The sequence below is a fragment of the Tilletiopsis washingtonensis genome (genome assembly GCF_003144115.1).
Source record: "Tilletiopsis washingtonensis strain MCA 4186 unplaced genomic scaffold FA09scaffold_13, whole genome shotgun sequence".
NCBI classification, from domain to species: domain Eukaryota; kingdom Fungi; phylum Basidiomycota; class Exobasidiomycetes; order Entylomatales; genus Tilletiopsis; species Tilletiopsis washingtonensis.
In genome coordinates this window covers 250,738-275,900 of record NW_020312010.1, presented here as the reverse complement: position 1 = coordinate 275,900, position 25,163 = coordinate 250,738, and the positions used below count along the sequence as shown (strand labels likewise).

At 67.1% G+C, this 25,163-nt stretch overlaps 8 protein-coding genes across 8 annotated transcripts; 2 read left to right on the top strand and 6 right to left on the bottom strand.

Annotated features, from left to right (window-relative positions):
* The first annotated feature begins 203 nt into the window (after positions 1-203).
* On the top strand, positions 204-2,440 carry FA09DRAFT_361181 (hypothetical protein). The gene is made up of 4 exons (XM_025745320.1): positions 204-674; positions 733-2,021; positions 2,080-2,210; positions 2,275-2,440. Exons 1-4 carry the CDS (start codon positions 297-299, stop codon positions 2,319-2,321), a joined length of 1,845 nt encoding a protein of 614 aa, XP_025597638.1. The 5' UTR covers positions 204-296; the 3' UTR covers positions 2,322-2,440.
* Positions 2,414-9,177, bottom strand: FA09DRAFT_319699 (hypothetical protein). Its single transcript, XM_025740952.1, has 11 exons — positions 6,108-9,177; positions 5,204-6,055; positions 4,751-5,153; positions 4,223-4,700; positions 4,039-4,129; positions 3,617-3,984; positions 3,443-3,558; positions 3,176-3,390; positions 2,941-3,109; positions 2,704-2,884; positions 2,414-2,645 (listed from the first exon to the last, which is right to left on the bottom strand). The coding sequence occupies exons 1-11, from the start codon at positions 9,090-9,092 to the stop codon at positions 2,495-2,497; spliced, it is 6,009 nt and encodes a 2,002-aa protein (XP_025597637.1). The 5' UTR covers positions 9,093-9,177; the 3' UTR covers positions 2,414-2,494.
* A 978-nt stretch (positions 9,178-10,155) lies between these two features.
* FA09DRAFT_330523 (Dihydropteroate synthase) lies at positions 10,156-13,253 on the bottom strand. The gene is made up of 3 exons (XM_025742638.1): positions 12,782-13,253; positions 11,693-12,676; positions 10,156-11,639 (listed from the first exon to the last, which is right to left on the bottom strand). Exons 1-3 carry the CDS (start codon positions 13,190-13,192, stop codon positions 10,263-10,265), a joined length of 2,772 nt encoding a protein of 923 aa, XP_025597636.1. The 5' UTR covers positions 13,193-13,253; the 3' UTR covers positions 10,156-10,262.
* A 192-nt stretch (positions 13,254-13,445) lies between these two features.
* Positions 13,446-16,956, top strand: FA09DRAFT_361178 (BRE1-domain-containing protein). The gene is made up of 8 exons (XM_025745319.1): positions 13,446-13,881; positions 13,942-14,085; positions 14,193-14,253; positions 14,308-14,459; positions 14,518-15,458; positions 15,514-16,372; positions 16,443-16,611; positions 16,673-16,956. The coding sequence occupies exons 1-8, from the start codon at positions 13,711-13,713 to the stop codon at positions 16,678-16,680; spliced, it is 2,505 nt and encodes an 834-aa protein (XP_025597635.1). The 5' UTR covers positions 13,446-13,710; the 3' UTR covers positions 16,681-16,956.
* FA09DRAFT_330522 (Di-trans-poly-cis-decaprenylcistransferase) lies at positions 16,717-17,937 on the bottom strand. The gene is made up of 2 exons (XM_025742637.1): positions 17,195-17,937; positions 16,717-17,132 (listed from the first exon to the last, which is right to left on the bottom strand). Exons 1-2 carry the CDS (start codon positions 17,921-17,923, stop codon positions 17,001-17,003), a joined length of 861 nt encoding a protein of 286 aa, XP_025597634.1. The 5' UTR covers positions 17,924-17,937; the 3' UTR covers positions 16,717-17,000.
* Positions 17,938-18,116: 179 nt separating this feature from the next.
* Positions 18,117-20,478, bottom strand: FA09DRAFT_330521 (FAD/NAD(P)-binding domain-containing protein). Its single transcript, XM_025742636.1, has 5 exons — positions 20,195-20,478; positions 19,476-20,118; positions 19,178-19,393; positions 18,807-19,121; positions 18,117-18,753 (listed from the first exon to the last, which is right to left on the bottom strand). The coding sequence occupies exons 1-5, from the start codon at positions 20,343-20,345 to the stop codon at positions 18,195-18,197; spliced, it is 1,884 nt and encodes a 627-aa protein (XP_025597633.1). The 5' UTR covers positions 20,346-20,478; the 3' UTR covers positions 18,117-18,194.
* Positions 20,479-21,400: 922 nt separating this feature from the next.
* Positions 21,401-21,844, bottom strand: FA09DRAFT_290986 (hypothetical protein; the record flags this gene model as incomplete). The annotated part of the gene is made up of 1 exon (XM_025739969.1): positions 21,401-21,844. A coding segment is annotated over one exon (444 nt), but the record flags the coding sequence as incomplete, so codon positions are not given.
* Positions 21,845-24,237: 2,393 nt separating this feature from the next.
* Positions 24,238-24,681, bottom strand: FA09DRAFT_50907 (hypothetical protein). Its single transcript, XM_025745695.1, has one exon. The coding sequence runs from the start codon at positions 24,646-24,648 to the stop codon at positions 24,343-24,345; it is 306 nt and encodes a 101-aa protein (XP_025597631.1). The 5' UTR covers positions 24,649-24,681; the 3' UTR covers positions 24,238-24,342.
* Positions 24,682-25,163: the final 482 nt, after the last annotated feature.

Genomic DNA, 25,163 nt, shown 5'->3' with positions numbered 1-25,163 from the left:
TGCAAGACTGTTCACGATCTATGTGATGATCTGATGCCTGTCTCTTGTAGCGCCTGTGTTAAGCAACCAGCTAGCGAGTGATGAGGCCATGCTATTTCTCGGCGACGTGGCGCGTCGCTTTCTGCGCGCGCGACTCCCGTCTGCCAGCCCCACCGGCGTGGGACACTTGACTGGACTCGCTCGCAGGCTCAGCACCGCCATCACACACCGCTCGCTGCCCCACCGCTGCCTCTGGCCTGGCGCGGCCCTCACATCCAGCCCGCTCCGCAGCTTCTCTCCGCCGCGGCGCGCACAGCATGCCTCAGCGCGCACAGAAGACGCTGCCCAGCACGCCCGGGCCCTCCACCGCCAGTGGCAGCGGCTCCGGCGGCGCCCACGGCGGCGGCGGCAGCGGCCATGGGCACGGCACACCGGCGCCCGACGAGGCGCCGCTCATCGCCGCTCCGGGCACGTACGGCATCGCAGACGTTATCGTCGGCTGCAAGATCTTCGTCGAGAAGCCCGACCTCGCCACGGCCGAGGTGGAGCAGCGCCTGGCCGAGATCCTCTCCGTGCGCGAGCGCCCCAAGCCGCGCCGCCTCGGCGCCGGCGCGGCGGCCGCGCGTGCCGAGGACGAGGCCCGCCCGGCAGAGGAGAAGCTGGAGTACTACGTGCACTATGCCGAGTTCAACAAGGTGCGTCGCTCTCCCTGCTCGTGAGGCCGCGTAGGCTGATGCACGCGTCAATCTGCAGCGCCTGGACGAATGGGTCTCGGGCAAGCGCCTCATCTTCACGCGCGAGATGACTTGGCCCAAGCCCGTGGCGCCAGCGGCTCCACCCGGCACCGGCACTGGGCGCAAGAAGACGGCGCGGCCGAGTGTCTCTGGAACGCCGGGCACTCCAGGCACGCCGAGCGCAGCGCCCTCACGCACGGCGAGCAGCAACCTGCTCAAGAAGGCCGCCATGGCGGCCGCGAGCCAGACGCAGGAGTCGCTCGACGGCAGCAGCAGTGTCGCTACGCCAGGGCCGCTCCGTGCGGCTGCCAGCGCGCCGTCGCCGCAAACGCCGTCGCGCGGCAGCAGCAGTCCGGCGCCCATGACGCCCGGCGCCGACGGCGACGTGGAGATGGACGACGGCGACACGACGCACGGCGGCGTCGGCGAGCACGCCGCCGTCGTCACCGTCGAGATGGTGGGCGAGACGAGCGAAGCCAACGCGGAAGAGGCCGGCGAGGCGGCGTCGGTCAACCGCGAGCTGCATCCCAACGCGCGGCCGGGCGTCAAGCAGCCCGGCACGTTCAGCAAGGCGGCCGAGATTGAGAAGCTGCGCACGTCGGGCAGCATGACGCAGTCGGTGCACGAGGTCTCGCGCGTCAAGAATCTGAATCGCATCCAGATGGGCTCGCACGAGATCGAGACGTGGTACTTCAGTCCCTACCCGATCGAGTTCGCCCACGTCGACACGCTCTACGTGTGCGAGATGTGCCTGTGCTACTTTCCGACGGCCTTCATCATGGCACGCCACCGCAAGAAGTGCGGCATCGTGCATCCGCCGGGCAACGAGATCTACCGGCACGAGGACATCAGCTTCTTCGAGATCGACGGGCGCCGGCAGAAGACGTGGTGCCGCAACCTGTGTCTGCTAAGCAAGTGCTTCCTCGACCACAAGAGCGTCTACTACGACGTCGACCCCTTCCTCTACTACGTCATGGCGCAGCGCGACGATGCCGGCGCCCACATCATCGGCTACTTCTCCAAGGAGAAGGAGAGCGCCGAGAACTACAACGTGGCGTGCATTCTGACGCTGCCGCAGCACCAGCGCGCCGGCTTCGGCAAGCTGCTCATCGAGTTCAGCTACGAGCTGACGAAGCGCGAGCACAAGCTCGGCAGTCCCGAGAAGCCGCTCTCGGACCTGGGCCTGCTGGGCTACCGCGCCTACTGGGCCGAGACGATCGTGGAGCTGCTGCTGCGCACTGAGGAGGAGATCTCCATCGACGAGATCGCCAACCGCACGGCCATCGTCCACGCCGACATTCTGCACACGTGAGTGGCCGTCCACTACCGACGCGCAGCGCACAAACTGACACGCCCTGCCTCCCAGCTGCACGGCGCTAAACATGCTCAAGCACTATCAGGGCAAGCACTACCTCGTGCTCAACGACATTGTGCTGCAGAACCACGAGAAGCAGATGAAGAAGAAGCGGCGGCGCATCGTGCCCGAGCGGCTCAACTGTGCGTGTGCGCTGCTACTGCCCGTGTCTCTGCACTCAGCTGATTCCTCCTCGTCTTCCTGCAGGGGAGCCGCCGCGCTTCACTCGCGAGCAGCTGCGCTTCGGCTTCTGAGCCTGCCGTGCCTCACTCCTGCTCCAGCTTTCTCTACGCCGACCGTTCCTGGACATGCCTCTCACCGTCACCGTCGCCTTGCTCGCTGTAAGCCTAGTTGTAATCTATCCGTTGCTGCTCAAAGGCAGAGGGGTATGAGGAGATGCGGGTATGTTGTCCGGGCACGGCTGCCGTCAGGCTGCCTCGCCGTCGTCGTCAAGCGCGTCCGGCACGCAGTCGATGCTCGCCGTGGGGCTGAGCCACTCGAGGAGATACAGAAAGAGCATGTCGACGGCGACGATGATGCAGAACACCTTGCCGGCGACGGGCCCGCCGGCGTAGTAGCTGTACGTGGGGGGAAGGATCAGCGCTCGGCCAAGCGCTGCCGGCTCACAGCACGCACCGACTCAGCCGCTCGACGCTGTCGGGCACTGGGCGTGCCATCGCAGCGTCGTACATGCGCTCCGTGCGCGCCGCTACGTCGCTCCACGAGTACATGTCCTTCACAGCCGCATGGTACTGCCACGGCTCATGCTGGCCTGCGCGCACCCGTGCAATGGCCTGCTCCGTCGCGCGAACGACGTCTGGTGCGGCGCAAGGATCAGCGATGGCGCACAGGCGTACGCGCCTGCACACGTACCATCCTCGTCGGGCGCAGCAAGCAGGCACATCCACGGCGGCAGCACCTCTGGCACGCCGCCGACGCGCGTGCTCACCACGAGCAGCCCGGCGGACGCCGCCTCGATGAGTGACATGCCGAACGCCTCGGTCAGGCTCGTGTTGAGGAACATCTGACCACGCACCAGGTGCTAGTAGACGTATTGAGGCATGATCTGAGCGATCATCATGGCAGCGCTCGCGCTGTCACTACTCACGTCGCGCGCATCGCCCTGGCGGATGGCACCGCACAGCTCGACACGCTGGTGCAGCAGGTGCTTCTCGCGCATCTGCTCCAGCTCCACTCGCTTCGGCCCATCGCCGCCGATGACAAAGTGCACATCGGGGTGCCGCTCGCAAATCCGTGGAATGGTTGCGATGAGCAGGTCGATGCCCTTGCGGTACATCAGACGGCTGAGCACCACAATCGTCACTGGACACGGGTCAGTCTGAGCAGCGCCACAGCGCGCGGTACACGGACTCACGTCTGTCGGGAGAGGCTGCTGCTGGGTCGGGTCGGAACTGGGCAGGCACGACGGCGTTTGGGATCACGTAGACCTTGCGTGGATCGAGCGCAGCGCGCAGCGTCGTGTTCTCCTTGCTGCAGGAGAGAGGCGATCAGTGAAGTACCTCTTGCCTGTCGCACCGAGCGCACGTACCCGACATGGCTGACGCAGCACACGCCGTCAACGTCGCTCAGCACAAAGCGCAGCAGCTTGTTCGTCAGGATGCTCGCGGCGTCGGCGAAGCCGAAAAGCGAGTGGTCGGTGAAGACCGCACGCAGACCCATGGTGCGCGCGTGCAGGATGCCTTCGTGCGCCATGCTCGACAGCGCTTGGTGGCCGTGCACAATGTCGATGCGCTCGCGCACGAGGATGGAGCGCAGCTGTGGAAAGAGGCCAAAGAATTGCGGCAGCGTGTCTTGCCGTGCAATGACTTCGAACGGGACGTGATAGACCTTCAGCCCCGATGGCAGATAGCGCACGCCTGTGCGGTCCGGCGCGTACGCGTGCGTGATGACGATGACCTCGACTCCTGGTCAGCAGCCGGCAACCTGCCGCGTCCGCAGACGCTCGCTCACCTTGTGTCCGCGCGCGATCAACTGCTGGCTCAGCGCGTACATGTGGCCCTCAACGCCGCCGACGTTTGGAAAGAAGAAGTCGGAGATCATGCTGCGGGTCGCGCGTCGAGGTGAATGATTATCAGATTGCTAGGCGTCAGCGTGCAACGCAGCGACGCCGGGGTGGGAGGGATGCCAGCCTCACGCGATGCGGTAGCGCTGCTTTGGAGACGACTCGGCAGCGGAGGCGGCGGGGGGAGCGACTGCGGAAGCGAGATCGAATGCGCCGAGCGCACCAAGCTCGAGGTCCAGGCGTGCTGCCAGACGCTGCGCCAGCCCGACGGACTCCGTGAGTTCTGCGTTGCTGTCCCGAGGCTGCTCGAGAGCGAGCGCTTGAGTGATGAGCACCAGACGCGTCGCCAGGACGAAAACTTGCGCCGAGCTGTGTGGCCGCAACGGCCCGTCGCCGTCGAGCCCGAGCTGGTCGGCGAAGCGATGCAAGGCGTGACAGTGGCGTTGGATGAGCCCTGCCGCATCGCCCTGGCCATCCGTCAGCCGCAGTTTGCGCCGCGAGACTTCTCGCGCGCACCGCAGCAGGTCCTGCTGCGGCTGCTTGTACTGGTTGGCGGCCTCCTCCGCGAACAGGGCAGAGGCGGTGGAGAAGCAGGCCGTCATGTCCAGCTCTGTGCTGGACGTCAGTGCACATTCGGGCAAGACGAGGGAGGCCACGTACCAAATGCAGCGTCGTCTCGCAGCAGCAGGCCGCGCACGCAGGCAGACCACCGAGCCGCATCGGTGCCGGTGCATGTGCTGGACATGTAGTCCCACGCCCGATCAGTGCTGGCCTGGCTGCACACGCTGGCGCGCATGGCCATCGCGCGGACGACCTGGATGCTGCCGTGCTGCTTGTCTGCTGCCGACAATGCCGCCACGTTCGCGCCGATGGTCGCACCCGCGAGCTCGGCCGCGCTTTCGCGCAGCTCCTCGTCGTCGTCGGTCAGGAGCGTGATGCAGGCAAGACGGGCAGCGAAGAGTCGCGAAGGGAGCGGGTCGGATTCGGCCTGGTCGGCCTTGGGGAACAGCCTGCCTCGCAGAGCATGCAGCGCTTGCAGCGCGGCGAAGCGGAGGTGCAAGGGCTGCAGAGGGGTGTGAGCAGGAGAGACCTTCTTCCTGGGGCTTGACTCACCTGCTCGGCTTCGCTCCAGGCGGCGACTTGACCGCAGCACACGTCTAGATGCCGCGTCGCCTCGAAGCTGACGCTGCCAGCAAGACTTGCGACCACAGCGGCATAGACAGGCAACAGAGCTGCTTGAAGAGGCATGCTGGGCGTCGAGGAGATGACGTCGAGCATCCGATCGCAGATGTCTTGCAGTCCTTTGTCCTGCAGAGCTACCAGCTCGGGCCCTCGCGCAAGCGCACGCGCGGCGGCAGTAGCCACCCACTCGGCCTCCTCTGGGTTCAGCAGGCAGGCGAGAAGCGCGCTCGTGGTCTCTGGACCAGGTGCCTCCGCGCCTGCGGTATAGAGGCTGTCCAGCACGGCAAAGCGCACTTCGGCAACGGGGTGTGCCAACAGCTGGGCAACAGTCGCGGCCGATGCTCTGGGCACTTGCAGTTGAGCACACTGCGCGAGCAGCGCAGGCGTAGCCGCGTGGTCGCCTCGCGTCAAGTCCTGCGCAGCGTGCTCGCGCTGAAGAAGCGTGCGTGCGTTCTGGTCGACCAGGGCGGCTGCAGAAGAAGCACGGCCATCCTGTGCTCTCGAAACTGCCGCGCAGAGAGCCAGGAAGCCGGCCTGTGTTGCCGCACAGCGATTGTCATGCAGCCAGCTTGCCTCAGCAGCTTGCAATGCTGCGGAGAGCGCCTCCAGCTCAGCGGAGTTGCCCGCTGGCGAAAGCGACACCAGGCGCTCTGCAGCGAGCAGCTTGCCGTGTGCTCCATTCTGGTCGCGTCGCGAACAGCTGCTGAGCAGGCCATGTGCCACGCTGACACATCTGCCGGGTGCTGTGAGGGAGGAAAGAGCGCGCGCTGCAACCTCACGCAGCTGTGCAAGAGGCGTCAGCGCCATCGTCGGCGCGAGACGGCTAGCGACTCACTTTCCAGGTGCGGCTGGTCAGGCATCGCTCCACCAGGGGCACAAGTGGGTCTGGGGCTACAGCCGACGCGGCAGCCGGAGCGGTGTCGTCGACTTGCAGCCGCGAGAGCAGAAGAAGCACGGCGAAGAGCGCACTTTGGCCATCGGTCGTGTCAAGCTGGGCCTGCTCGGATGACAGGGCGTCTAGCTGCTGCACAAGCGCAGGTAGCAGGCTTGGGAAGCGTGCAAAGAACTCGACGAAAGGGCGGCGCGCGGACGAGTCGTCGCGGTTGGTGCCGCTGCCTGGGAGTGCTCGGACCGCGAGAGAGCTGAAGAGCATCATCGAGGCGTTGCGAATGCCCCACAGCGGCGAAGAGAAGCGCGGCACAACCAGCTCGAGCAGAGGACCGATGTGCGACTGCAGCGGCGTGGCCAGATCACGATCATCGACACACGCGCGCAGGATGTTCAGCGCGTGGATCGACCGCTCTGGCGAGGTTGCGCTGCTGTCGGATGCGAGCGCGACAAGGCGGGCGACTGTCTGCGCGACCACGTCGGAGCTGCGCGGGAACGCCGCCAGGAGGGACACGACAGTCGCGCCGATGCCTGCGCTGCGCCTCGTCGTCGACAGGGCTGCTGCCGGATCCTCGACAGCAGCCAAAAAGCGGTCGAGCCACGCACGCGGCAGGTCAGCGACCTCTTCGCGTGAGCGACAGCGGAGAATGGCCGAGGCGGCCTGACCGTAGGCTGGTGCGATGGTGCTGAACGCTCCGCGATGCCGCACGAGGGTCATCCACTCGCTGAAGCGCGCTCCGATCGCCTCCAGCTCGGCTCGTGGCCAGAGCAAGCGGCTGGCGGCGGCATCGCCCTGCAGTCCAAGCTGGACGAGGAGAGTGAGGAGCGCTGCGGCTTCTTTCATGCCTCGCCAGGCGTACGAGAGCAGGACCTGGTGCGTCGGGCCGAGGCCGGCCGCAGCGTCGTTGTCGTCTGCGTCGTCGTGCTCTCCTGTGACAGCCAGCGCTCGAGCAGCCTCGTGATCTCTTCGCGGCCCTTGCGACCCCTCCGGGGCGCTCAGAGCCAGGACGACGCGCGTGACCGTCCAGATGCGATCGATCACAGCAACGGCGCGCTGGTAGAGCGCACGCGTCTGCTCGAGCTCGCTGGCGTCCGGGCTCTCTACGCCGAGACTGCGGAATAGCGCCTGCAGCGTGACGAGCGATCCGTGCAGCGGCCGCTCGCGTGCCGCAGTGAGCAGCGCGTCCTCTCCGGCTTCCGCGGCAGAGACGTGCTCGTTCAGGGCCTCGAGATGCTGCGCGACGAAAGCGTGTGCTGTCAAACTCGGCCCTGCCGATGTTGGTGCCGGCGACTTGATGTAGAGATCCATGAAGAGGCAAGAGAGAGCCGCAGATGCAGCACTTTCGCCCTCGCGCGCCGCCAAGGTCAGGCTCTGGCCTTTGCCGAGGATCGCCGCTTCCGCAGCAGCATATGACTCGAGGCCCGCTAAAGGCCGCGGCAGCTTACGCAGCAGCGCTAGGCCTTCCGCCTGCACCGAGGTGTACGAGTGATCCGCGCATGATAGCAGCCGGCGGACGAGCTGCGGCGTGGCGAGGCCAAGCGGGAAACAGTAGGCCTGCGGATCGGACGGCACAGTCGACTCGCGGAGCGACGAGTCCAGCGCGATGAGAGCTGCCAGGTGCGACAGGCCGATGGCGCAGGTGTAGTACGGAGCACCGGGATACACTGCTCGCGACGATCGCCGTGTCAGCCACTGCAGGAAGTCATTGGCGCTCTGAAGCGTCTGGATGCAGATGCGCAGGCGCGCAGTCTCTGCCCGTGTGCGCTCGATGGGCGGGACCCGCTCGATGATCGTCTGATCCCGCTGGGCCGCGTAGCAGCTCGAGCGCAGGCGCGCGACGAAGCGGACGATGTGGCTCTTCAGCTCCATGCGTGCGGCCGGCAGCGTGATGCTGAAGGAGGCCTCGAAGTAGGCCTGCACGACTCGCAGATCCGCGCTGCTGAAGGGAGTCGCAGACCGGCCGGAGTCGATGACCAGCGTAAAGGCCAGCAGCGATGTCTCGGCAGACAGGGCCTCCGCGCACGCGCAGAGCAGACTCGCCGGCACGCGCAGACGTGTCGGCGCGTCTTGTGCTGGCTCGTCGATGTCCTGGCCCGTCTCGTCTTCGACGACCTCAATGTGACGTCCAGACGCGCGGAGCACGACGAGGCTCGCGTTGAGTGCCGCCTCTGTGTTGCCTTGGCCTGCGACGGCGTCCAACAGAGCAGGCATGGCCCAGGGAGCCAGCTCAACGACTGCGGCAACGTGACAGAGCCCGAGCTGCGTGCGCTTCTGGGCAGAGGCACTTGTCAGGGCTGCCGCCAGCAATGACGCCCAGATGTCCACCCAGCGGCGCTCTCCCGACGTTAGCGGCTCGCTGGCCGGGCTGCGACTGCGGTCGAGCTCGCACCCGATGAGCAGCGCATGCGCCGACAGCGTCATCGAGAGCAACTTCGAGCGACGCACGGCCGACCCGTTGCCGTTGTCGCTGCCTTGCAAGAGCCGCGGCAGCATGCCAGCGTCCACTTGCAGGACCAGGGAGGGGTCGGCCTGGAGCAGCTGCTCGGCGACGAGTACGGATGCCTTGAGGCCGATGTTCTCGACTGCTGTCTCCAAAAGACGAGGCAGCAGCAGACTAGTCCTGGCTGTGACGAGCGAGACGAGCGACTGCAGCAGCGCGGCAGCGCTCTTGTTGTCGGCGCGCCGCGGCGAGATGAAGCCCTGCCAGAGCACCGGCAGCACGGCTGCTTGAGCCGCAGCATCCATGCCCACGTCTTCGAGCTGCGCTGTGGACGCATGCTGCTTGCATGCCGCTGCAGCCCAGACATTTAGTGCCTGCAGCGCCGCAGACTGGCCATCCTCGGACGCGCTCGCCAGCGCCAGCGCCTCGGCCAGCGCTGCAGGGCTGCCCGACGGCGCGGCGCTGGCGGACCCGTCGGCGACCGGCACCATACGTCCCGTGCGCGGTGCGAGAGGAGTGGCGCCGTGCGCGGACAGTGTGCGAGCGTGCGAAGAGGTGAACGAAGGAGAGTTGTGAGCGTGTAGAGCGAAAGAAGGCGCGGCGCGAGAAGGAGGAGCCAAAGCGCAGCCCTTTTTGAGCTTGCTGCCGTGCGAGAGCCGAGCCGCACGCCGCGCCGAGGCGCCAACAGGCTTCGTCTTGGCTGCCACGACCACGCTGACGCGCACCCCTCCTGCACCCCCACCCCTCGTCCAATCATGGAGGCCACATTCTTATACCTGCGAGGTCCCGCTCAGCTGAGCCAGCTAGGCGGCCCGGATCGAGCTCCTCGGCTTTCGGCTCTCTGTCAGGCACCAGCGACGTTCAGCACAGCCTCTTCTCTCTTGCGGATCTCGCCCGAAAAAGGTGCGCTATGAGCGCCGGAGTGCCACGGCTAAAGCGGTCCGGATCCGCGGCGGCGGGGCCTTGAGGTCATCAAGAGGCCCGCCTGCCGCTTCGCGCGGCCGCGGCCGCCCTCGCATCGACGGCGGGAGCGGAGAGGCACGGAGAAGCGCACGTCCAGGGCGTCCCGAGATGCTCTCTCTCCTCTCGCGGGCACGGGACCCCGAAGGCACTGGCTCCTGCCCTGATGAGGCCAGTGGGCGCGAGCGGCGGCGCTCGGGGGCGAGAGGAGTTGCGCGGCCGCCGCCGGGACCTTTCTGCCCCGGACGGGCCCCTGAGCAGCGCGCCGCCCGCTGCTGCGAGGCACACGCGGCCAGTAAGAGTGAGCCGTCAGGAGACCGCGTTCTCCGAGGCCGTCCGCTCGTGGCGAAGCATGCTCGAAGCTTCCTCTGGTGCGTCTTCAGCTGCTGTAGAGATGGACGAGGTGGAGTGGCGTCACAGGGGACTAACTCGACCTTTAGCGCCGGAGCCGCGGTGCCCCGACGGCGGCCCGACGCCGACGCCGAGGGGCGCCGTCCTACGTCCTTGAGCTCGCGCCGTGTGCAGCCCAACACCTCCTTCTCCGCGCAATCTCAAGGTCTGACAGAGCTCAAGAAGACGAAGCATCATCTCGAGGGCCGGTCTACTGCATTTGCTATTGTCGAGTGTAGTGTTGTGTCTATAACTAGTCTTCGCCTCTGTCCCTGCTCCTGGCCCTCCACCACGGTCCTCCGTAGCTTCATTCACGACTTCGGCAGCGGCAGCGGTGCACGGAAGATAGCGTCGCTGACGCGCGCAGCGTCGAGCATCGGCTCGACGTCGTGCACGCGCAGCACGTCTACGCCCGCAGCGATGCCAGCCGCGCAAGCTGCAGCCGTCGCGTACACGCGCGCTTTCGGCTCCGTCTTGCCGGTGATGGTGCCCAGGAAGCGCTTGCGGCTCGGTCCCAGCAGCACCGGGAACGACGTGAGTGCCGTGTGTGGTGCGAATGCATCTTGCGCTGCGTCGAGCGAGGAGAGAGGAGATGCGTCGGCGTCGGAGGGACCGAGGATCGGCGAAGGAGGCACGCTTGTCGCGCGCGAGCCGGCCGTCGTGGATGCCAGAGCACCGTTGAGACCGCCTGCAGTGAGACGATTGAGGTGTCGCAGCAGCTCGACGTTGCCCTGTGCGTCCTTTGCGAATCCGACGCCCGGGTCAAGCACGATGTTCCACCGTCTGACGCCGGCTCGCAGTGCCGCATCGACACGCTGCACCAGTTCGCGCGCCACGCCGCCCACCACGTCGCCGCCTGCGTACGTGGTGTGGGCAGCAGAGGACATCGTCTTGGACGTGCCGCGCATGTGCATGAGAATGTAAGGGCAGCTGGCCTCGCGCACGACGTCGAGAATGGCAGGATCGCGCAGGCCGCCCGAGACGTCGTTGACAGCAGTGGCGCCTGCCTCCAGTGCAGCGCGTGCGACGCTGGCGCGGAACGTATCGATCGAGATGGGCGTCTCGATGCCTGCGCTTCGCAAAGCCTTGATGACGGGCACGACGCGCGCCGCCTCTTCCTCTGCGCTGACCTCAACGGCCTGCGGCGCCGTACTCATGCCGCCCACATCGAGCATGTCTGCGCCTTGCTCAACCATGCGCTGAGCAGCCGCGAGTGCTTCCGCGACACCGGCGTGGTCGCCACCATCGGAGAAGGAGTCGGGCGTAGCGTTGAGAATACCCATCACGTACGTGCGACGGCCCCACTCCCACTGCGTGGATGTAGAGCCACTGGCTGCCGCGCTGGCGTCGACGGGCAGAGGCAGGACGCGGTAGATGTCGCCCGAGCCATCGTAGCCTTCAGAGTTGACGAGGATGGAAAGCAGCTGTGCGACGGTGCGCGAGCTGCTCGGGTGGCGGTAGTGCGGCAGGATGTCGGCCAGCGGTCGCAGCACGAACTCGCGCTCGGCCACGCCAGGGTGAGGAAGCGTCAGAGTGGGCGTCTCGAACTCGAGGCGGTCGTAGAAGATGATGTCGAGGTCGACGATGCGCGGACCCTTGACGGGCACGCCGCGCTTGTCGCGCCCGAGAGACGTCTCGATCGACTGCGTCAGAGCGAGGAGCTCGAGCGGCGCCAGTTGTGTTGCGATCTGTGCGAGACATGATCAGCGAAGCGGAAGGAGATGCCAAGGTGAACACTCACCCGGCAGGCGCCGTTGAGGAACAGCGGCTGGTCCTCGTAGTACAGTGGCTTGCTCTCGTACAGGAAGCTAGTGTCCACGAGGCGGCAGCCAGGCGCGCTCGCGAGTGCCTGCACTGCCCGCTCGATGTGCGCCGCGCGATCGCCCAAGTTCGAGCCCAGGGCAATGGCGACGACGTGCCACGGCGCATCGGCAGGCGGCGCAGCAGTCGGGCGTGAAGTCGTTGCTGCAGCACCAACGTCGGGCGCGGGCGCAGCGACCGTAGCCGTCTGCTCGATGCGCGTCTGGTGCGAGGCGGAGAGCACCGAGTCGACGACAGCAGCAGCTGGCGCAGGCACCGGCACCTGCGCCGGTCCTCTGGCCTCTTCAATCGCCTCGCGCTCAAAGAACTCGCGATCGCGATCCACCTCCACGCCCGCGGCCTGCGCAAACATGATGGCGCTCGGCTTGTCGACGCGCACGCGTATCCGCTCCACGCCATTCTCGAGCACCGCGACGCGCGCAACGGCAGTCGCCAGACTCTCGACAGTCTTGAAGTTGGTGCGCTCCACGTAAGCAGTCACGGCGCGCACGAGAGTGCGGTAGTTCTGTGGACGCGTGACCTTGTCGACGGTGACGCCCACTGAGCGCTTCGAGCGAGCACCGGGCGTCACGAGCAGGTTGAAGAGGACGATTTGTCGATCGACGCGCTCCCACGGGTTCACACCGAGGATCGTCGAGATGGAGAGGTCGCGCACAAAGACGGTGTCCTCGGCGCCCGCCTCTCCGACGAGCTCGAGCGCAGCAGTCTCAGCGCGGTCTGCTGGCGGGCCTGCTGCATCGAAGAGAGCGCGCGGCGAGGCGCCCGACTTGGAGACGTAGTCGTCGGCGCTGCGGATGATGGAGACGCCGGCCGAGTGGGCGTGCAGCAACGAGCGGGGCTTCTCGACGCGCAGCGTGATGCGCGGCGCCTTACAGGTGAAGATGCAGACCTTTGCCAGGCCTTCCTGTGCCGTCAAGAGCGTCAGAGCTGCTGCGTATGCGCCTCAGCGCAGCATCCAGCCCTTCTGTCATGCTGTGCAGCGAGATGCAGTAGCAGAACATGCACTCACAGCGAGCGCCTCGAGGCTGCGGTACCGGTTCTCGGCGCAGTGCTTCTCGAGCTCCTTGACGAGGATGCCGTAGTGGATCGAGTGCGGCAGGTGGTCGCTGCGCCCCGCCTGGCTGACGTCGGTGTGGACGCGAGCGTCGATGTTGACGGGCTGGGCCTGCAGCCGCTCCCAGCCGTCGACGCCGACGTGCATGCGCACGGCGAGCTGCGTGATGAGGATCGAGTCGGGCAGCGCCATGGTGCTGGCTGCGCCACGGGCGGAGGCGCTGGAGGACATGGCGCGCAGCAAGAGGGGAGTGGAGGTGCAGAGGGGCCGCGGGTTGGCGCGCAGCGGGGCGCGGGCGCGGGCGGCACAGGAGAGGCGACGGCAGGCGAGATGGAGGAGGGAAGGCACGCTTGTCAGGTGCGGCATGTGACGGGGCGGGCCATGTGGGGGCAGGGGCAGCGAGGGCGTGGAGGAGAGGGCCAGGAAGATGCAGGCGGAGTTGCAGCAGGAGGGCCAGGCGCAAGCTTCATTTCTGGCGGCGCGCCTGATTATCGCCGGCGTGGGAACACTAGCAATCCTGCGCGCGCTCTATTCCGGCCCGGCCACGTGGCTTTGCCTGGCGCGGCGCTCTGCTCGAGGCATTTGCAGGTCGCACCTCGCCGTCGCCTCGACGCTCCTCCTCCTCCCTTCCCTCTGCCCACACCAACGCGCACCACACACCACCACCTGCGCACCGCCGTCGATCGTCTCTCTCGCGCATCTGTGCATTCTCCCGCTCGTCTCGCACTGTCCGCCTCACCACCACACGTGCTCGTCTCCCGTCCTTCCTTCGCTCCATCCGCTGCCTGGCGCTCGCCACTCTCCGCCGTGCTGAGGGACCCATCTCCACCGCCGCCCAAGCGCGGTCGCGCGTAGCTCCGGCCGTCACTCTTCCGCACCCCGGCATGACGACGGCCCTCAAACGCTCCATCTCGGCCCTCGACGGCGCCGCAGACGCCGGCGCAGCCTCGTCGAAGCGCCCGCACCTCCACGCACCGACGCACGATGCGGCAGCCAACGGCAATGGCGCAGCAGAGGACGACGAGGCAGACGAGCCGGCCTATCGCGGCCTAGATGTGAGTGCCGGGCGATGCGTGCGCCATGGCGGGATCAGCCGGCTCACACCTTCGCATCAGGTCTACCGCAAGGAGGCCATCTACCGGCATCTGCTCGAGGCGCGCCGGGACCTCGCGCGCGCCGAGCGGCGAGCATCGAGCCTGCAGGCGTCCTGGGATGACACGCAGCGCTCCTGCGAGGAGTGGCGCTCCCTGTGGGACACTGTGAGTCGCGTTCCTGGCTTCTCAGTCGCTGTGCCGATGGTTGCGCAGCGTGCGCAGCAGCGCCTCTTTGCGACAGCCAGCTCAGCAGCTCACACTTGCCTCTCCAGCTCCTGCAAGATCTGCAACGGCTGAGCCCAAACGATGCGGACCTCTCCAAGGAGCGCAGCAGTGAGTGTGACGCTGCTAGCTGAGGGAGCTCCCGCTCACCTGCGCCACGATCAGTCCTCGCGTCCAGAGCGTCTGGCTCTAGCTTTGGCTCCATCGAGCAGCGCTGCGCAGCTGTGCGGAGAGCGCTGCATCAGGTCGCTTCGCAAGGCGGCGCGGCACTCGACCAGGCCTCGCTTCACTCGCGGCTCTCCGAGCTGTCCAGCGAGGTGCGTCTTGGGTCAGGATCATGCTTTTGCTGTGCTGACTGGTGGCATTCTCGATCAGAGCGCCACACTTCGCTCGCAGCTCACTTCTGTCGTCTCTGAGCGCGCGCGGCTAAGCGACGATCTCGAGCACTTGACCGCAGCGCTGCGCAAGGCGGAGCGGCGAGCCGATCGTCTCGCAAGTCCCACTGTGCGCAAGACAGAGCGGCCGAAGGAAGAGGAAGAGAACGCTAGGGAAGCCGCTGCCGAGGCGGAGCGGCAACGAGTCGCCGCGCAAGAAGCAAAGCAGGCTGAAGAGGAGCGCAAGCCGGTCCAGCTGCTGCCCAATGGCGTGGCTGGCGCTGCCATCACTCCCGCCGATCTCGAGGCCGAGCGCAATGCCGCCGCGCAGGAAGTCTCTGATGCCCTCGCCGAGGCGATGCTGCGTCTCGACGAGGGCGACGCTCTGCGTGCCCAGCTGCAAGCTGCGCGAGAAGAGGCTGAGCAGCTGCGCCGGGAGATTGCATGCATGCCCGACGAACGCATGCTCGAGACGCCCTGCTACCGCGAGCTGCACACGCACTTTATGGCTGCGCTCGAGGAGATGGAGCGCACCAAGCGCGTGCTTGAGGGTGTCGAGGAGGAGAACACGGAGCTGCGCACCCAGCTGATCGAGAAGAGCACGACTGCGCAAGAAGAGGTCTCGGGGCAGCTCGAGGAGCTTCGCTCTGCGCTCAAGGCACACGAGGCGGACGTGGCGCGCCTGCGCGGACAGCGAGACGACCTGTCGGCAGAGCTCTCGGAGCGAAGACAACGAGAGAACGTCAAGCTGACGCAAGTCGACGAGATGAAGGCGCTGCTCAACGCACGCGAGGATCGCATCGCCACGCTGCGCTCTGAAGTGCGAAGAGCACACATGACGCTTGCTGCGCGTTCGGGCGATGAGGCGGCGCTGCAGCGGGCACGCGGCGCACAGGGCGAGGACGACGTGGCGCTGATCGAGGAGCTGCAGAGCCGATTGAAGTGAGTTGCACGATGAGCCCGCCTTGGAGAGTTGCTCATTGCTTGTGATTCGCAGAGCCGCCGAGAACGAAGCCGCCGATCTGAAGCGGCAGCTCGACGCTCGCTCCTCTAGCACGACCGAGGCTGAGCTCATCGCTCGCGCTGCGTCGCTGCAAGAGCAGCTCGATGCACTCAAGGCGCTTCTCGAGGGTGCCTCTTCGGGCGAAGACGTGCAGAGCCGCCTGCAGGACTACACGCAGAAGGTCGCCACGATGCGTCTGGAGCTCGACGCCGCTGCCGAGAGCACGACGGCGCTGTGCGACGAGGTTGATCGCCTGAGTGCCGCGTATGCCGATGTCGAGCGCCTCGCAAACGCTAAAGTCCTCGACGTGGTGCACGCCGAGGACAAGCTGCTGCGTCTGACGACGGAGAAGTCCAAAGCGGACAACAAGTACTTCTCCGCGATGCGCGCAAAGGACGCAGTCGATGCGGAGCGCAAGCTTGCGCTGCGCACGGCGGAGCGCCAAGGCAAGGCGCTGGAGCGCGCTGCCGACGCCGAGCGCTTGCTCATTGCGCAGCTGGCCGCCGGCGAGCGCGAGGGCGCACTGCGTCGACGCGCGATGGATGAGCAAGCCGCAAAGCTCGTCGAGGCCGAACGAGACGCCAAGCTCATCCGCATCCGCGAGGCCGAGGCGTTGCGCGCCAAGACGCACGCCGAGGCCAGACTGGCGGCATTGTTCCCGCAGCAGAGCGAGGAGACGCGCGCGCTGGCGAGGGAGCGAGAGGCGCGTGTGCGTCTGGAGAAGGACCTCGAGAAAGCCAAGCGCGACCTCGAGGCCTCGACTGCGCTGGCCAGTGCCTCAGCTGCGGGCAGCGCCATCAAGGCGCGCAAGACTTCTACGTCCGATGCGGACACGCAGGTCGACTATCTCAACGTGAGTCCCCTGCCCCCTTCGTACCGCTCGAGATGCGTGCTTCTCGACGCTGACGCCGCTCTGCCCACAGTCGCTGCTGCGCTGCTCGGCATGCAAGGACCGCTACCGCGACCGCATCATCACCAAGTGCCTGCACACGTTCTGCTCCAGCTGCATCGACGCGCGCATCCAGACGCGCCAGCGCAAGTGCCCCCACTGCGCCAGCTCGTTTGCCACGAGCGACGTGCAGCCGCTCTACTGTGCGTCATGTCCTGCTCTTGTCATCGCTTGAGGCCCTGCTGACCGTTGCGCTCCCCGCAGTGCAATGATCCACTATCTTCCACCTCTCAGCCTCTTCAGGTCTCGCACGCATCCCTCATTCTTCCTCTTCTCATCGCGAGGCGCGCCTGCGCCGCCGCCAAGCCTCGCTCTTCCTCTTTCTGTTGCAGAGCTGTGCGGCTTCACTCCCATGAAGCGCGCCCGGCTCGTGCGCTTCCCCCATCCCTTCTCCACGCCGCCTACCGCCGTCACACTACCCCCATCACCGCGCCTCGGCGAATGTAACAGTACTCTCTCGCGACGCACCAATGAGACGCCTAGCCCTCTCTCTGCGCCGCGCCGCTCTGCTCTCTCATGTGGCGTCGCATTACTACCGCGCCCACTCCCACAGCTGCCTGCGAAACTCGGCGCGCTGGTAGTCGAGGATGATGGGCACGAGCTCGCGCAGGCCAAAGAGCGGCCAGTAGCGCTTGGTGAAGTGCAGGTGCGTGTGCTCGGCGCACTGCGCGCAGCGCGTGACGTGAGTGAGCGTATGCCAAAGGAGAAGGGGCGGGGGCGACTCACCTGCCACAGCATAAAGTCGCTCAAGCGATACACGCCCGACGTGCGCACGAGCACATCGACGGGCGGCGAGTGTGCCAGCATCATGCGAGCCTCGAGGGCATCGCACGTGATGCCTCTATCTGCCTCCTCCGCCTCTGCCTTGCTCGACAGCGTGTCCGCCACCAGCTCCCTCACCGCCCCTGCCATCTCGTCGCGCGACGCATACGGAATGCACACGTTGAGCGTGGCGCGATGGTTGCGCCGAGTGACTTCCTCCACTCGTTCCACGGCAGCACGCACGTCGGGCGGCAGCAGTTTGCGGCGCCCGACGATGCGCAGGCGCACCGAGTGGCGCGCCAGCAGCTCGCCGTGCCCGGCCAGCTCCATGAGGTTGCGCTTCGCGAGGCCCATGAGTGCCTGCACCTCCTCTTCGCTGCGCTTGAAATTGTCGATGGCGAATGCGTACACCGTCACCGTGTCGAGACCACGCAGCTCGAGACACGCCTCGAGCACCGTCTTGAGTGCGGAGAAGCCGCTGATGTGTCCTGCGCGCACGGGGAGCGGGATGGGCTGCGAGGTGGCCCAACGACGATTGCCATCCATGATGAACGCAATGTGCCGCGGGATGGGCCCGAGCGAGAGGAGCGCGAGGAGGAGACGCCGCGCGGGCGAGGTGAGGAGCGAGAGGAGGAAGGTGAAGGGCAGCAGCAGCAGCCGCGCCGCATCGGCGGCGGACACGCCCTGCGACATGGCCGGCGAGAGGCGAGGGCGGTGAGGGTGGGGAAGCAAGGCGCAGAGAGCGCCGGGCGCCGGGAGCAGGCAAAGCGGCCTGCCGCGGATCTTCTCACGCGCGACGTGGAGGCTGCGCCCCCCCCCCCCCCCCCCCCCCCCCCCCCCCCCCCCCCCGCCCCGCGCCGCTCTCGAGCTGCCTCACTCGCACAAAGACAGATCAAGCATGCATGCAGCACAGCGCCGTAATGGTACATGGGTGGAAGAGAGAGGTGTGACAGAGACAGGCGGCTCAGGCCATCTTCTTGTGCTGCGTCCAGCCCAGCTGGCGCGCGGCCGCCTGGCACGTCTTGGGCATGAGTGCCTGCGCAACGTTGAGCAGCTGCTCAAGGAGGAGCGCCGCGAGGTTGACAAAGCCATAGAAGACCATCGGGATCACGCCCATGAGCACATTGCCGCCCACGCCGCGCCGCGCAATCGTCTCGCGGATCTCGGTGCGCGTGATGTGCGGCGCCTGCGCGCTGGCCCACGGGCCGGTGAGGCTGTAGAGCGTCGGGAACGCCGCGGCAAAGCAGTAGATGAGGAGAATGTCGAAGCCATGCGTGCGCCAGAGATCGAGCAGCCCAGGTTGACTGCCGACGTCCCGAGCGAGCTGCGAGACGTAGGAGGAATAGTCGACGCCGTGCGTGATGCGCGCGCCCTTGGGCTGCAGCAGCTTGTAGTATGCCTCCGAGGTCGGAGCGGGCACCTCGCCGCAGATGACGGAACACCAGAGACGCGCTTCCATCTCGGCTTGCGGAGGGATGGCACCGACGCCGGGACGCACGAAGCCGGAGAATGTCAGAGTGGGACTGAGAGGGGCGTCAGCAGAGGCAGAGATGCGCGAAGAGACACGAAGCCTCACTCGTCGTAGGCGAAAAGACCACGGCAGAGGTTAGAGTCCTCGTCGAGAGGCGTAGCGTACGACGAGTCTAGCCACGGGAAGCTGTGGCGGTAGCCAGTGGCGAAGAGCACGATGTCGGGCTTGACGATGCGGTTGCGCATACGCGCCGCCTCCTTTCGTCCGTTCTCGCGGAAGACGACTCGACCATCTTCATCGACGTACTCGGGGAACGGCGCCAAGGAGATGCCAGGCTCGTCATCGCGCACCGAGGGCGGGTCGATGTACTTGGCTATCCGTTCCATGAGCCAAGAGCGATTCTTCCACTCGCGGTTCAGGCTGCAGATCGTGTCAGCATCGAAGGGCAACCAAGGCAGACCAGCCAGCTTACTCACTAGGGCATTGCCTTCGCACTCTTGTTGAGAAACACGTATGCCCTGCCCTGTTTGTGCTCGGGCAGCTCGCCGCACCACTGATTGCAGCCCGCGCTGGTGCCCGTGAGGAACTTGAGCACCAGCTTCACGCCAAAGTCGCTGACGTGCCAGCGTAGACGGCTAGCCTCGACGAGACGACTCCGGTGCGTTGTCTCGAAGAGGTTGGTGATAAGACCGCTTCAAGGAGCGTCAGCGAAGGCATCCAGGCAGTCGTGAGGCGTTCCTCGACCCGCGGACGTTCCTGGCATGTCCCACTCACTCGATAGGCGTGTCCTTGTCATACGTCACTCCAAACAGCGAGAAGGACTGCAGCACGTGCGGAAAGGAGAGGAAGCCATCTCTCGTTGACAGCACGATGCTCTTGGCCGGCGCCTTGACCGCGGCGTAAGCCAAGTCCATGCCCGTTTCGCCTGTCCCGCATACTAGGACTGATTTGTCCTTCAGGAACTCCGGGTCCTTGTATGCGCTCGAATGCAGCGTCTGGATGCGCCGCTGTGCGTCGCTGAGCTTCTGCTTCTCCTTCCTCTCCTCCTTCTTCTCATCCCACCACTTGCTCGGCAGTTGCGGATCTGCGAGTCCCGGAATGCTCGGGAACGCCGGCTCGACATGCAGGCCAGCACAGACGGCGACGTAGTCGAAGTGCGCCTCGTCCTCCTCTCCACTGCGTTGCCGCCAGCGCACGATGTGTCCTCCGCCGTCGGCTCGCCGCACGCGGCGCACGCGCGTCGACATGCGAAACGTGGCGCGCTGGCGCAGGCGGAAGTGCGCCACGTAGTCCTCGAGGTATTGCACGTAGGCGGGGAGCGTCATGTGGTCGGAAGAGTCGAGCGGCATGCGAAAGTCGCTGAAGCATGTGAGCTGCTTGGAGCTCACGAGGCTGCCGTTTGCGTATGAGCGGTAGCCTGCTTGCCGATGGATGATGAGCCTGCGGCGCTGCTCGTGCTGCGCGCCCGCCTGGGGCCTGGCTCAGTGACTCACGGAACGTCCCGCCGATCTGCTCCTCCCCTTCAAACAGCGTGGCGTCCACATCGAACGCGCCGCCCTTGCGGTCCTGCAGCTCGAGGAGCGTCTTGAGCGTAACGAGCGCACTGGGCCCGCCGCCGATGATGGCGACGCGGTGCGGCGGCATGGCTGCGAGGGGAGCGCAGAGGCGACGAAGCAGACGCGCGTGCGGTGAAAGGGCTTGTCTCAAGGAGAAGGTGCGAGGCTACTGAGTGTGGGTGGACGAGGCGGCGGCGTGGTGGTGCGGTGCTGCGCTTGTGGACGATGCTCGATGGAGGCGCGCACCCCTTCCCCCCCCCCCCCCCCGGTGCCGCGAGGCGGCCGCGGAACCAGCGGCCATGCAGGGTCCAAGCGCGGCTTACGCAAGCCACCGCGCCGCTCTCGACGTGCGCTCTTGCTCTCGCTCTCGCTTCTCATCACCACGCGCAAGAGAAGGTGCATCAAGTATGAGAAATGCTGGAGATGAGCGTGGGTAACAGTACAGCCAAGCAGTGCGGGCACGAGGGTTAGGGAGCACGGTCTAGACAGAGGCGTCTCGATGATGGGGCAGGCGCAGGGAGCTCGAGTGACGCGAGGCGAGGCTGGGGATCGCAAGAGCGAGGGGGCGATGAAGGTGCTGAGCAAGCGAGAGTAGTGGGTATGGTGCAAGCGAGAGCGCCGTGCGTACGCGGGTAGGAGTGGGAGGATGGAGAGAGAGAGATGGGAGCGCTACGAGCGGTAGGCGGCGGGACTGAACTCGACGCCGAGCCCATCGGCGAGGTACTGGTTGCCCTCCTGCCCAGCCGGCGGCGGATAGGGCGTCTGCGAGTATGCGCCGTGCTGCTGCTGCAGCGTCGCCTGCTGCGGCGCCTCGTGCTGGCTCAGCTGCTGTTGCGCAAACGTCATTGGCGACACGACAAAGTCGGAGAGCGGATCGCGGCGCACGCCGTTCTGCTGCGGCTGCTGCGGCGCATACATGCCGTTGTTCGGGCTCTGCATGTGCGAGGCAGGCAGGGCGCCGTAGCTGAAGTGCTGCTGCGGCGTCTGCTGGCGCGACGTGTCGTACTCGGGCAGAGCATGCGGCCCGCTCGGCGGCGTCGGGTTGCTGCGCTGGCTCGAGCTGCCGCTCTCGTGGCGCATGTGATGCTGCGGCGCTCCGCCGGGCAGCGCATGTGTCGCAGGGCCCGGCGGCGAGACGGCGGCGCTGTACTTGCCGATGATCTTCTTGAGCGCCGGCGCCAGCGACTGCCAGGGGAACACCTTGACGTCCTTCTCGATGTTGCGCGGCTTGGGGTTGGGGAACGACATGATCAGACTGAAGAAGGCCGCGTTGTCCGTGTCGCGCTTCGTCTTGGAGACGGTGATGGGGCGGAAGCCCTCGAGGTTGCGCCGGATACGGTTCTTCTCCTCGACGGTGAAGCGGCTGGCCACGAGCGCCTCGAGCAGGTAGATCGTGTCGACCGAGGTGATGAAGCACTGATCCTTGTCGGCGCGGTAGATGCACGAGACGACGATGGAGTTGGGCACGTACTGATGCGGCAGGATGGGCTTGCACATGGCATGGATCGTCGTGCCTTCCTGTCGGCGCCAGAACTGCACGAGACGGCGTCCGGTGCGCCACTCGTCGGTAGACCAGCCGACGGCCATGTTGTCGACGTTGCCGTGCAGCGCGAGATGCGCGCGCAGACTGGGACTCGGAGAGGGAGAGCCTTCCTTGGGCGGCACACTCTGGCCGTGTCCGTGCGTCGGCGTGTCGGCGCCGCCGGAGGGGTCGGAGCTGACTGGCGTCACGGGCGTGGCGTTGCCGGGCAGCTGTGTCGAGCGCATGAGCGGAGGCACGCCGTCCAGGAGCCCGGCATGCTCCTCTTCCCGACGCTCAGAGCCCTCGTGCAGCGAGGCAGGCCGGTCCAGACCCGCAGCGGCGGAGCCGGCAGGATGAGCTCCCGGACCACTCATGACCGGAATGCTTGCTCGTCGCTGCGCAGCCTCGTAGCTGGCATTGCCCGGCGCCACAAACGTGAAGCTGCTCGAGCCGCCGAGGCGCATCGCATCGTCGCTGGACTCTGGGCTGAGCGCCTCGCTGGTCGAAGGCATGACGCGCGGGTAGCCTGAGCTACGCGGCACACCACGGCCCATGTTGAGGCCGAGGCCCAGGCTGTCGCCAAGCGGGCGTCGCGGTGTCAGGCCTCGTCCGACGGTGCCGGCCTTCTGTCCCTGCAGCGCGCTCGCAGGTCCAGACTCGGGCAGTGCCGGAAAGCTGGCAGGCCGACGCAGCGCCGCGTGCTCGCTGCTGTCGATCTGGTCGACGGAGCGCTTGAGGCTCAGATTGTCGCGCGGCGAGAGTAGCCAGTAGCTGAACTCGCCCACCTCGACGCCGACGGTCGCGATGGCATCGAGCGGGTCGAACGTCGGCTCGCCAGAATCGCAGACGAGCTTGAGCCGCAGCGGCACACGATTGCCGCCCCACGAGGCGGCCGCGTACGACGGCGCGTGGGCGACAATGGCCAGCTCGAGGTCCCGCTGTCCGGAGGACGACGACGACGCCATGCCATTGCCCTCGAGCGTGCTGAAAGACTCGAGCGGGCTATCGCCGAGCGAGCCGGCACGCTCGGTGCGCGCCTCGACCTCGGTGCTGCCGAAGAGCACGACGAAGTGGCTAGACACGCCGTTGGCGTTGCGCTCGAGGCGTTCGTCGACGAGCGAGAGGCCCACCTCGCGCGCCCAGTTGGGCTTGACGCTGGCGATGATGGTGATGGGCACGCCCTGGTCGCCATTGTCCGGGAACGACTGCAGCACGCGAATCGGCCCGCCGCGGTACGGCGGCGGGTTGGCGCGTGCGAGGCGGGCATTGCTGCCGGAGCTGCTGGCGGGCGTCAGATTGAGGTGTCCCGGCAGGCCAAGGCCCTTGCGCAGCGGCGTCGGCCAGCCCGAGCCGGCACCGTACGACGAGGGCCCGAACTCGCTGCTGCCGCCGGCCGAGTCGGAGAGGCCCGAGATGGACATTGTCGCCGACGCCGGCGTGCCGAGGTCGCCGTTGATCTGCTGCTGGCCCAGCGACGAGGCGCGCGTGTGGCCCGGCTGGCCGTTGTAGAAGGCGCCGCTGGACGCGAGCGACGACGAGACGGCGACGCGTCCGTTGGACGCCTGCGAGTCTCCGACGGCGGCGCTGAGGCCTGCCGGAGCGCTCTCGCTCGACGGCAGGCCGCCGAGCATGCCGCCGAGTCCCGGCTCGTTGTAGTACTGCGGCGAGCCGTACGCGCCGCTCGAGTGCGTGTAGGAGCTGTTCGGAGGGATGAGGCTGCCGCGCGGACCCACGGCCGAGGGCGAGCGGAACGGCTCCGTGAGGCCGGCGGAGGCCAGGCTGGCGCTGCTGCCGCCGGCCGCCGAGCCGGCCGTGGGCGACGAGGGCGAGTCGGAGCTGCCGCCCATCGTTGCGGCGCGCAGTGCCGGCGACGAGGAGAGCGCCACGCCGCTCATCGCCTGCGTGAGGCCCTGCTGCTGGCTGTAGAGGCCGCGCGGCGACGTGGCGCTGGCGGTGCGCGTGTGGAAGCTCTGCCAGCCCGTCGCAAAGGCCGAGGCGGGGCGGCCGTCGAGGTACGGCGCGCTGGGCGAGGAGGGCGGCTGGGCGAACTGCGCCGAGAGGTGTGGCTGCGGCGAGGCGTGCGGGTGCAGCGACTGCTGCAGCGCCGGCGACTGGAAGTGGTGCGGGTGCTGCGGGTGCAGCTGCGGCGCCTGCTGGTGGTGCTGCGGCTGCGAGAGCTGCTGGGGGTGGTGCGGCGGCGGCGCCTGCTGCAGCGGCGGCCCGAATGGCTGCTGCCCTTGGATCGGCGACTGGCCGTAGGACTGGGCGTATGGCACCTGTCCCGCAGCGAAGCCCTGCTGCTGGAGCGTCGAGGGTCCGGCGACAGGCGCAAAGTTGGGGCCGCGCCAGGACATGGTCGAGCAGAGAAGAGAAGAAGAGGTGGCCGAGGGTGAGGTATGCGCAACGGTGTGCGAGTCGACGGTGCAGCGAGAGGGGGGTAGAGGTGGTGGAGAGAACAACAACGGGCGTGTGTCAGATGGGAGGGTGAGACGAAACCGACGAGAGGGCGCAAGCGAGACCGGAGGGTGGGAGCAGGGGCGAGTGGGCCAGGGCAAGGGCAGCGTCAGCGGCGGGTCCCTGCAGCGATACCGAGGCGAATGCGGCAGCGCTGGCAGCAGGAGGCAGCTGCTCGTCTAGGCACACACGCCGGAGTGGGCCGTCGCCGCCAGCAAGGAGCGGACGGCGGGCGTGGGCAGAGTGAGACAAGGACGAGCTGCGCCTCTGCAGCCGGACGCATGCGACGACGGACGCGGACGGGCGGACGGCGGCCTCCGAGGGGTTTGGCGGGCAAGAGGGAGGCATGTGCTGCGCTGCCGGGCGCGGCGAGGCCAGACGCAGGGTGTGGCCTCGCAGCGAGGGTCGCACGCATGCAGCGAAGGCCTTTGCCGCGGACGCATCGCAGATGCAGCAGCGCGCGCCGCATCAGGCGGCCCGCAGCGAGGGGAGCTGGCTTCCTCCACTCGCTGCTGCAGCTGCGGCACACCCTCGAGCCGCGAGCCCGCCACTCGGCGCCTCCGCTCGCTGCGCCGCGCCGCTTGCGTCTGCCAGCGAGCGGGCGTGCTCGTCCGGCCGGCGTAAGCACGCATCGCGAAGGCGGCAGGGTGCGGCCGCGGCGCCGTTGCGGGTCTGGCAGCGAACCTGGCACCGCAGCGGCGCCGTCACTTCGGCCGCACTGGGCGACATCGTGGGAGCTGTCGCCGCAAGCGGCCGCGCGCAGCAACGTCGGCGCACGCGGGCACAGGCCCAGTGCCGCCAGCAACGTTCAAGCACCGCACCGAAGCATCGACGGGCGCATCAAGAGCCGTCGCGCTCATGCATGCACGCAGATGCGGCGGCGCAGAGAGCGCGAGCGAGGCACAAGAGCAGCAACGCGGCGGCACCACC

Bases quoted from the DNA above. Each gene is read 5' to 3' on its own strand.
- FA09DRAFT_361181 (XM_025745320.1), top strand. From the start codon at position 297: ATGCCTCAGCGCGCACAGAAGACGCTGCCCAGCACGCCCGGGCCCTCC. The intron at 675-732 runs GTGCGTCGCTCT...GTCAATCTGCAG, and splicing joins ACTATGCCGAGTTCAACAAG to CGCCTGGACGAATGGGTCTC. The intron at 2,022-2,079 runs GTGAGTGGCCGT...CCTGCCTCCCAG, and splicing joins CACGCCGACATTCTGCACAC to CTGCACGGCGCTAAACATGC.
- FA09DRAFT_319699 (XM_025740952.1), bottom strand. From the start codon at position 9,092: ATGGTGCCGGTCGCCGACGGGTCCGCCAGCGCCGCGCCGTCGGGCAGC. The intron at 3,110-3,175 runs GTGAGTAGTGAC...TACGTCTACTAG, and splicing joins GCCAGGGCGATGCGCGCGAC to CACCTGGTGCGTGGTCAGAT. The intron at 2,885-2,940 runs GTACGTGTGCAG...GCGCCGCACCAG, and splicing joins TGCTGCGCCCGACGAGGATG to ACGTCGTTCGCGCGACGGAG.
- FA09DRAFT_330523 (XM_025742638.1), bottom strand. From the start codon at position 13,192: ATGCCGCACCTGACAAGCGTGCCTTCCCTCCTCCATCTCGCCTGCCGT. The intron at 12,677-12,781 runs GTGAGTGCATGT...TTGACGGCACAG, and splicing joins GCAGCCTCGAGGCGCTCGCT to GAAGGCCTGGCAAAGGTCTG. The intron at 11,640-11,692 runs GTGAGTGTTCAC...TGTCTCGCACAG, and splicing joins TCCTCAACGGCGCCTGCCGG to ATCGCAACACAACTGGCGCC.
- FA09DRAFT_361178 (XM_025745319.1), top strand. From the start codon at position 13,711: ATGACGACGGCCCTCAAACGCTCCATCTCGGCCCTCGACGGCGCCGCA. The intron at 13,882-13,941 runs GTGAGTGCCGGG...CCTTCGCATCAG, and splicing joins CGGCCTATCGCGGCCTAGAT to GTCTACCGCAAGGAGGCCAT. The intron at 15,459-15,513 runs GTGAGTTGCACG...TGTGATTCGCAG, and splicing joins GAGCTGCAGAGCCGATTGAA to AGCCGCCGAGAACGAAGCCG.
- FA09DRAFT_330522 (XM_025742637.1), bottom strand. From the start codon at position 17,923: ATGTCGCAGGGCGTGTCCGCCGCCGATGCGGCGCGGCTGCTGCTGCTG. The intron at 17,133-17,194 runs GTGAGTCGCCCC...CGCTGCGCGCAG, and splicing joins GCGACTTTATGCTGTGGCAG to TGCGCCGAGCACACGCACCT.
- FA09DRAFT_330521 (XM_025742636.1), bottom strand. From the start codon at position 20,345: ATGCCGCCGCACCGCGTCGCCATCATCGGCGGCGGGCCCAGTGCGCTC. The intron at 20,119-20,194 runs GTGAGTCACTGA...ATCGGCAAGCAG, and splicing joins GCAGATCGGCGGGACGTTCC to GCTACCGCTCATACGCAAAC. The intron at 18,754-18,806 runs GTGAGGCTTCGT...CGCCCCTCTCAG, and splicing joins GGTCTTTTCGCCTACGACGA to TCCCACTCTGACATTCTCCG.
- FA09DRAFT_50907 (XM_025745695.1), bottom strand. From the start codon at position 24,648: ATGCGTGCGACCCTCGCTGCGAGGCCACACCCTGCGTCTGGCCTCGCC.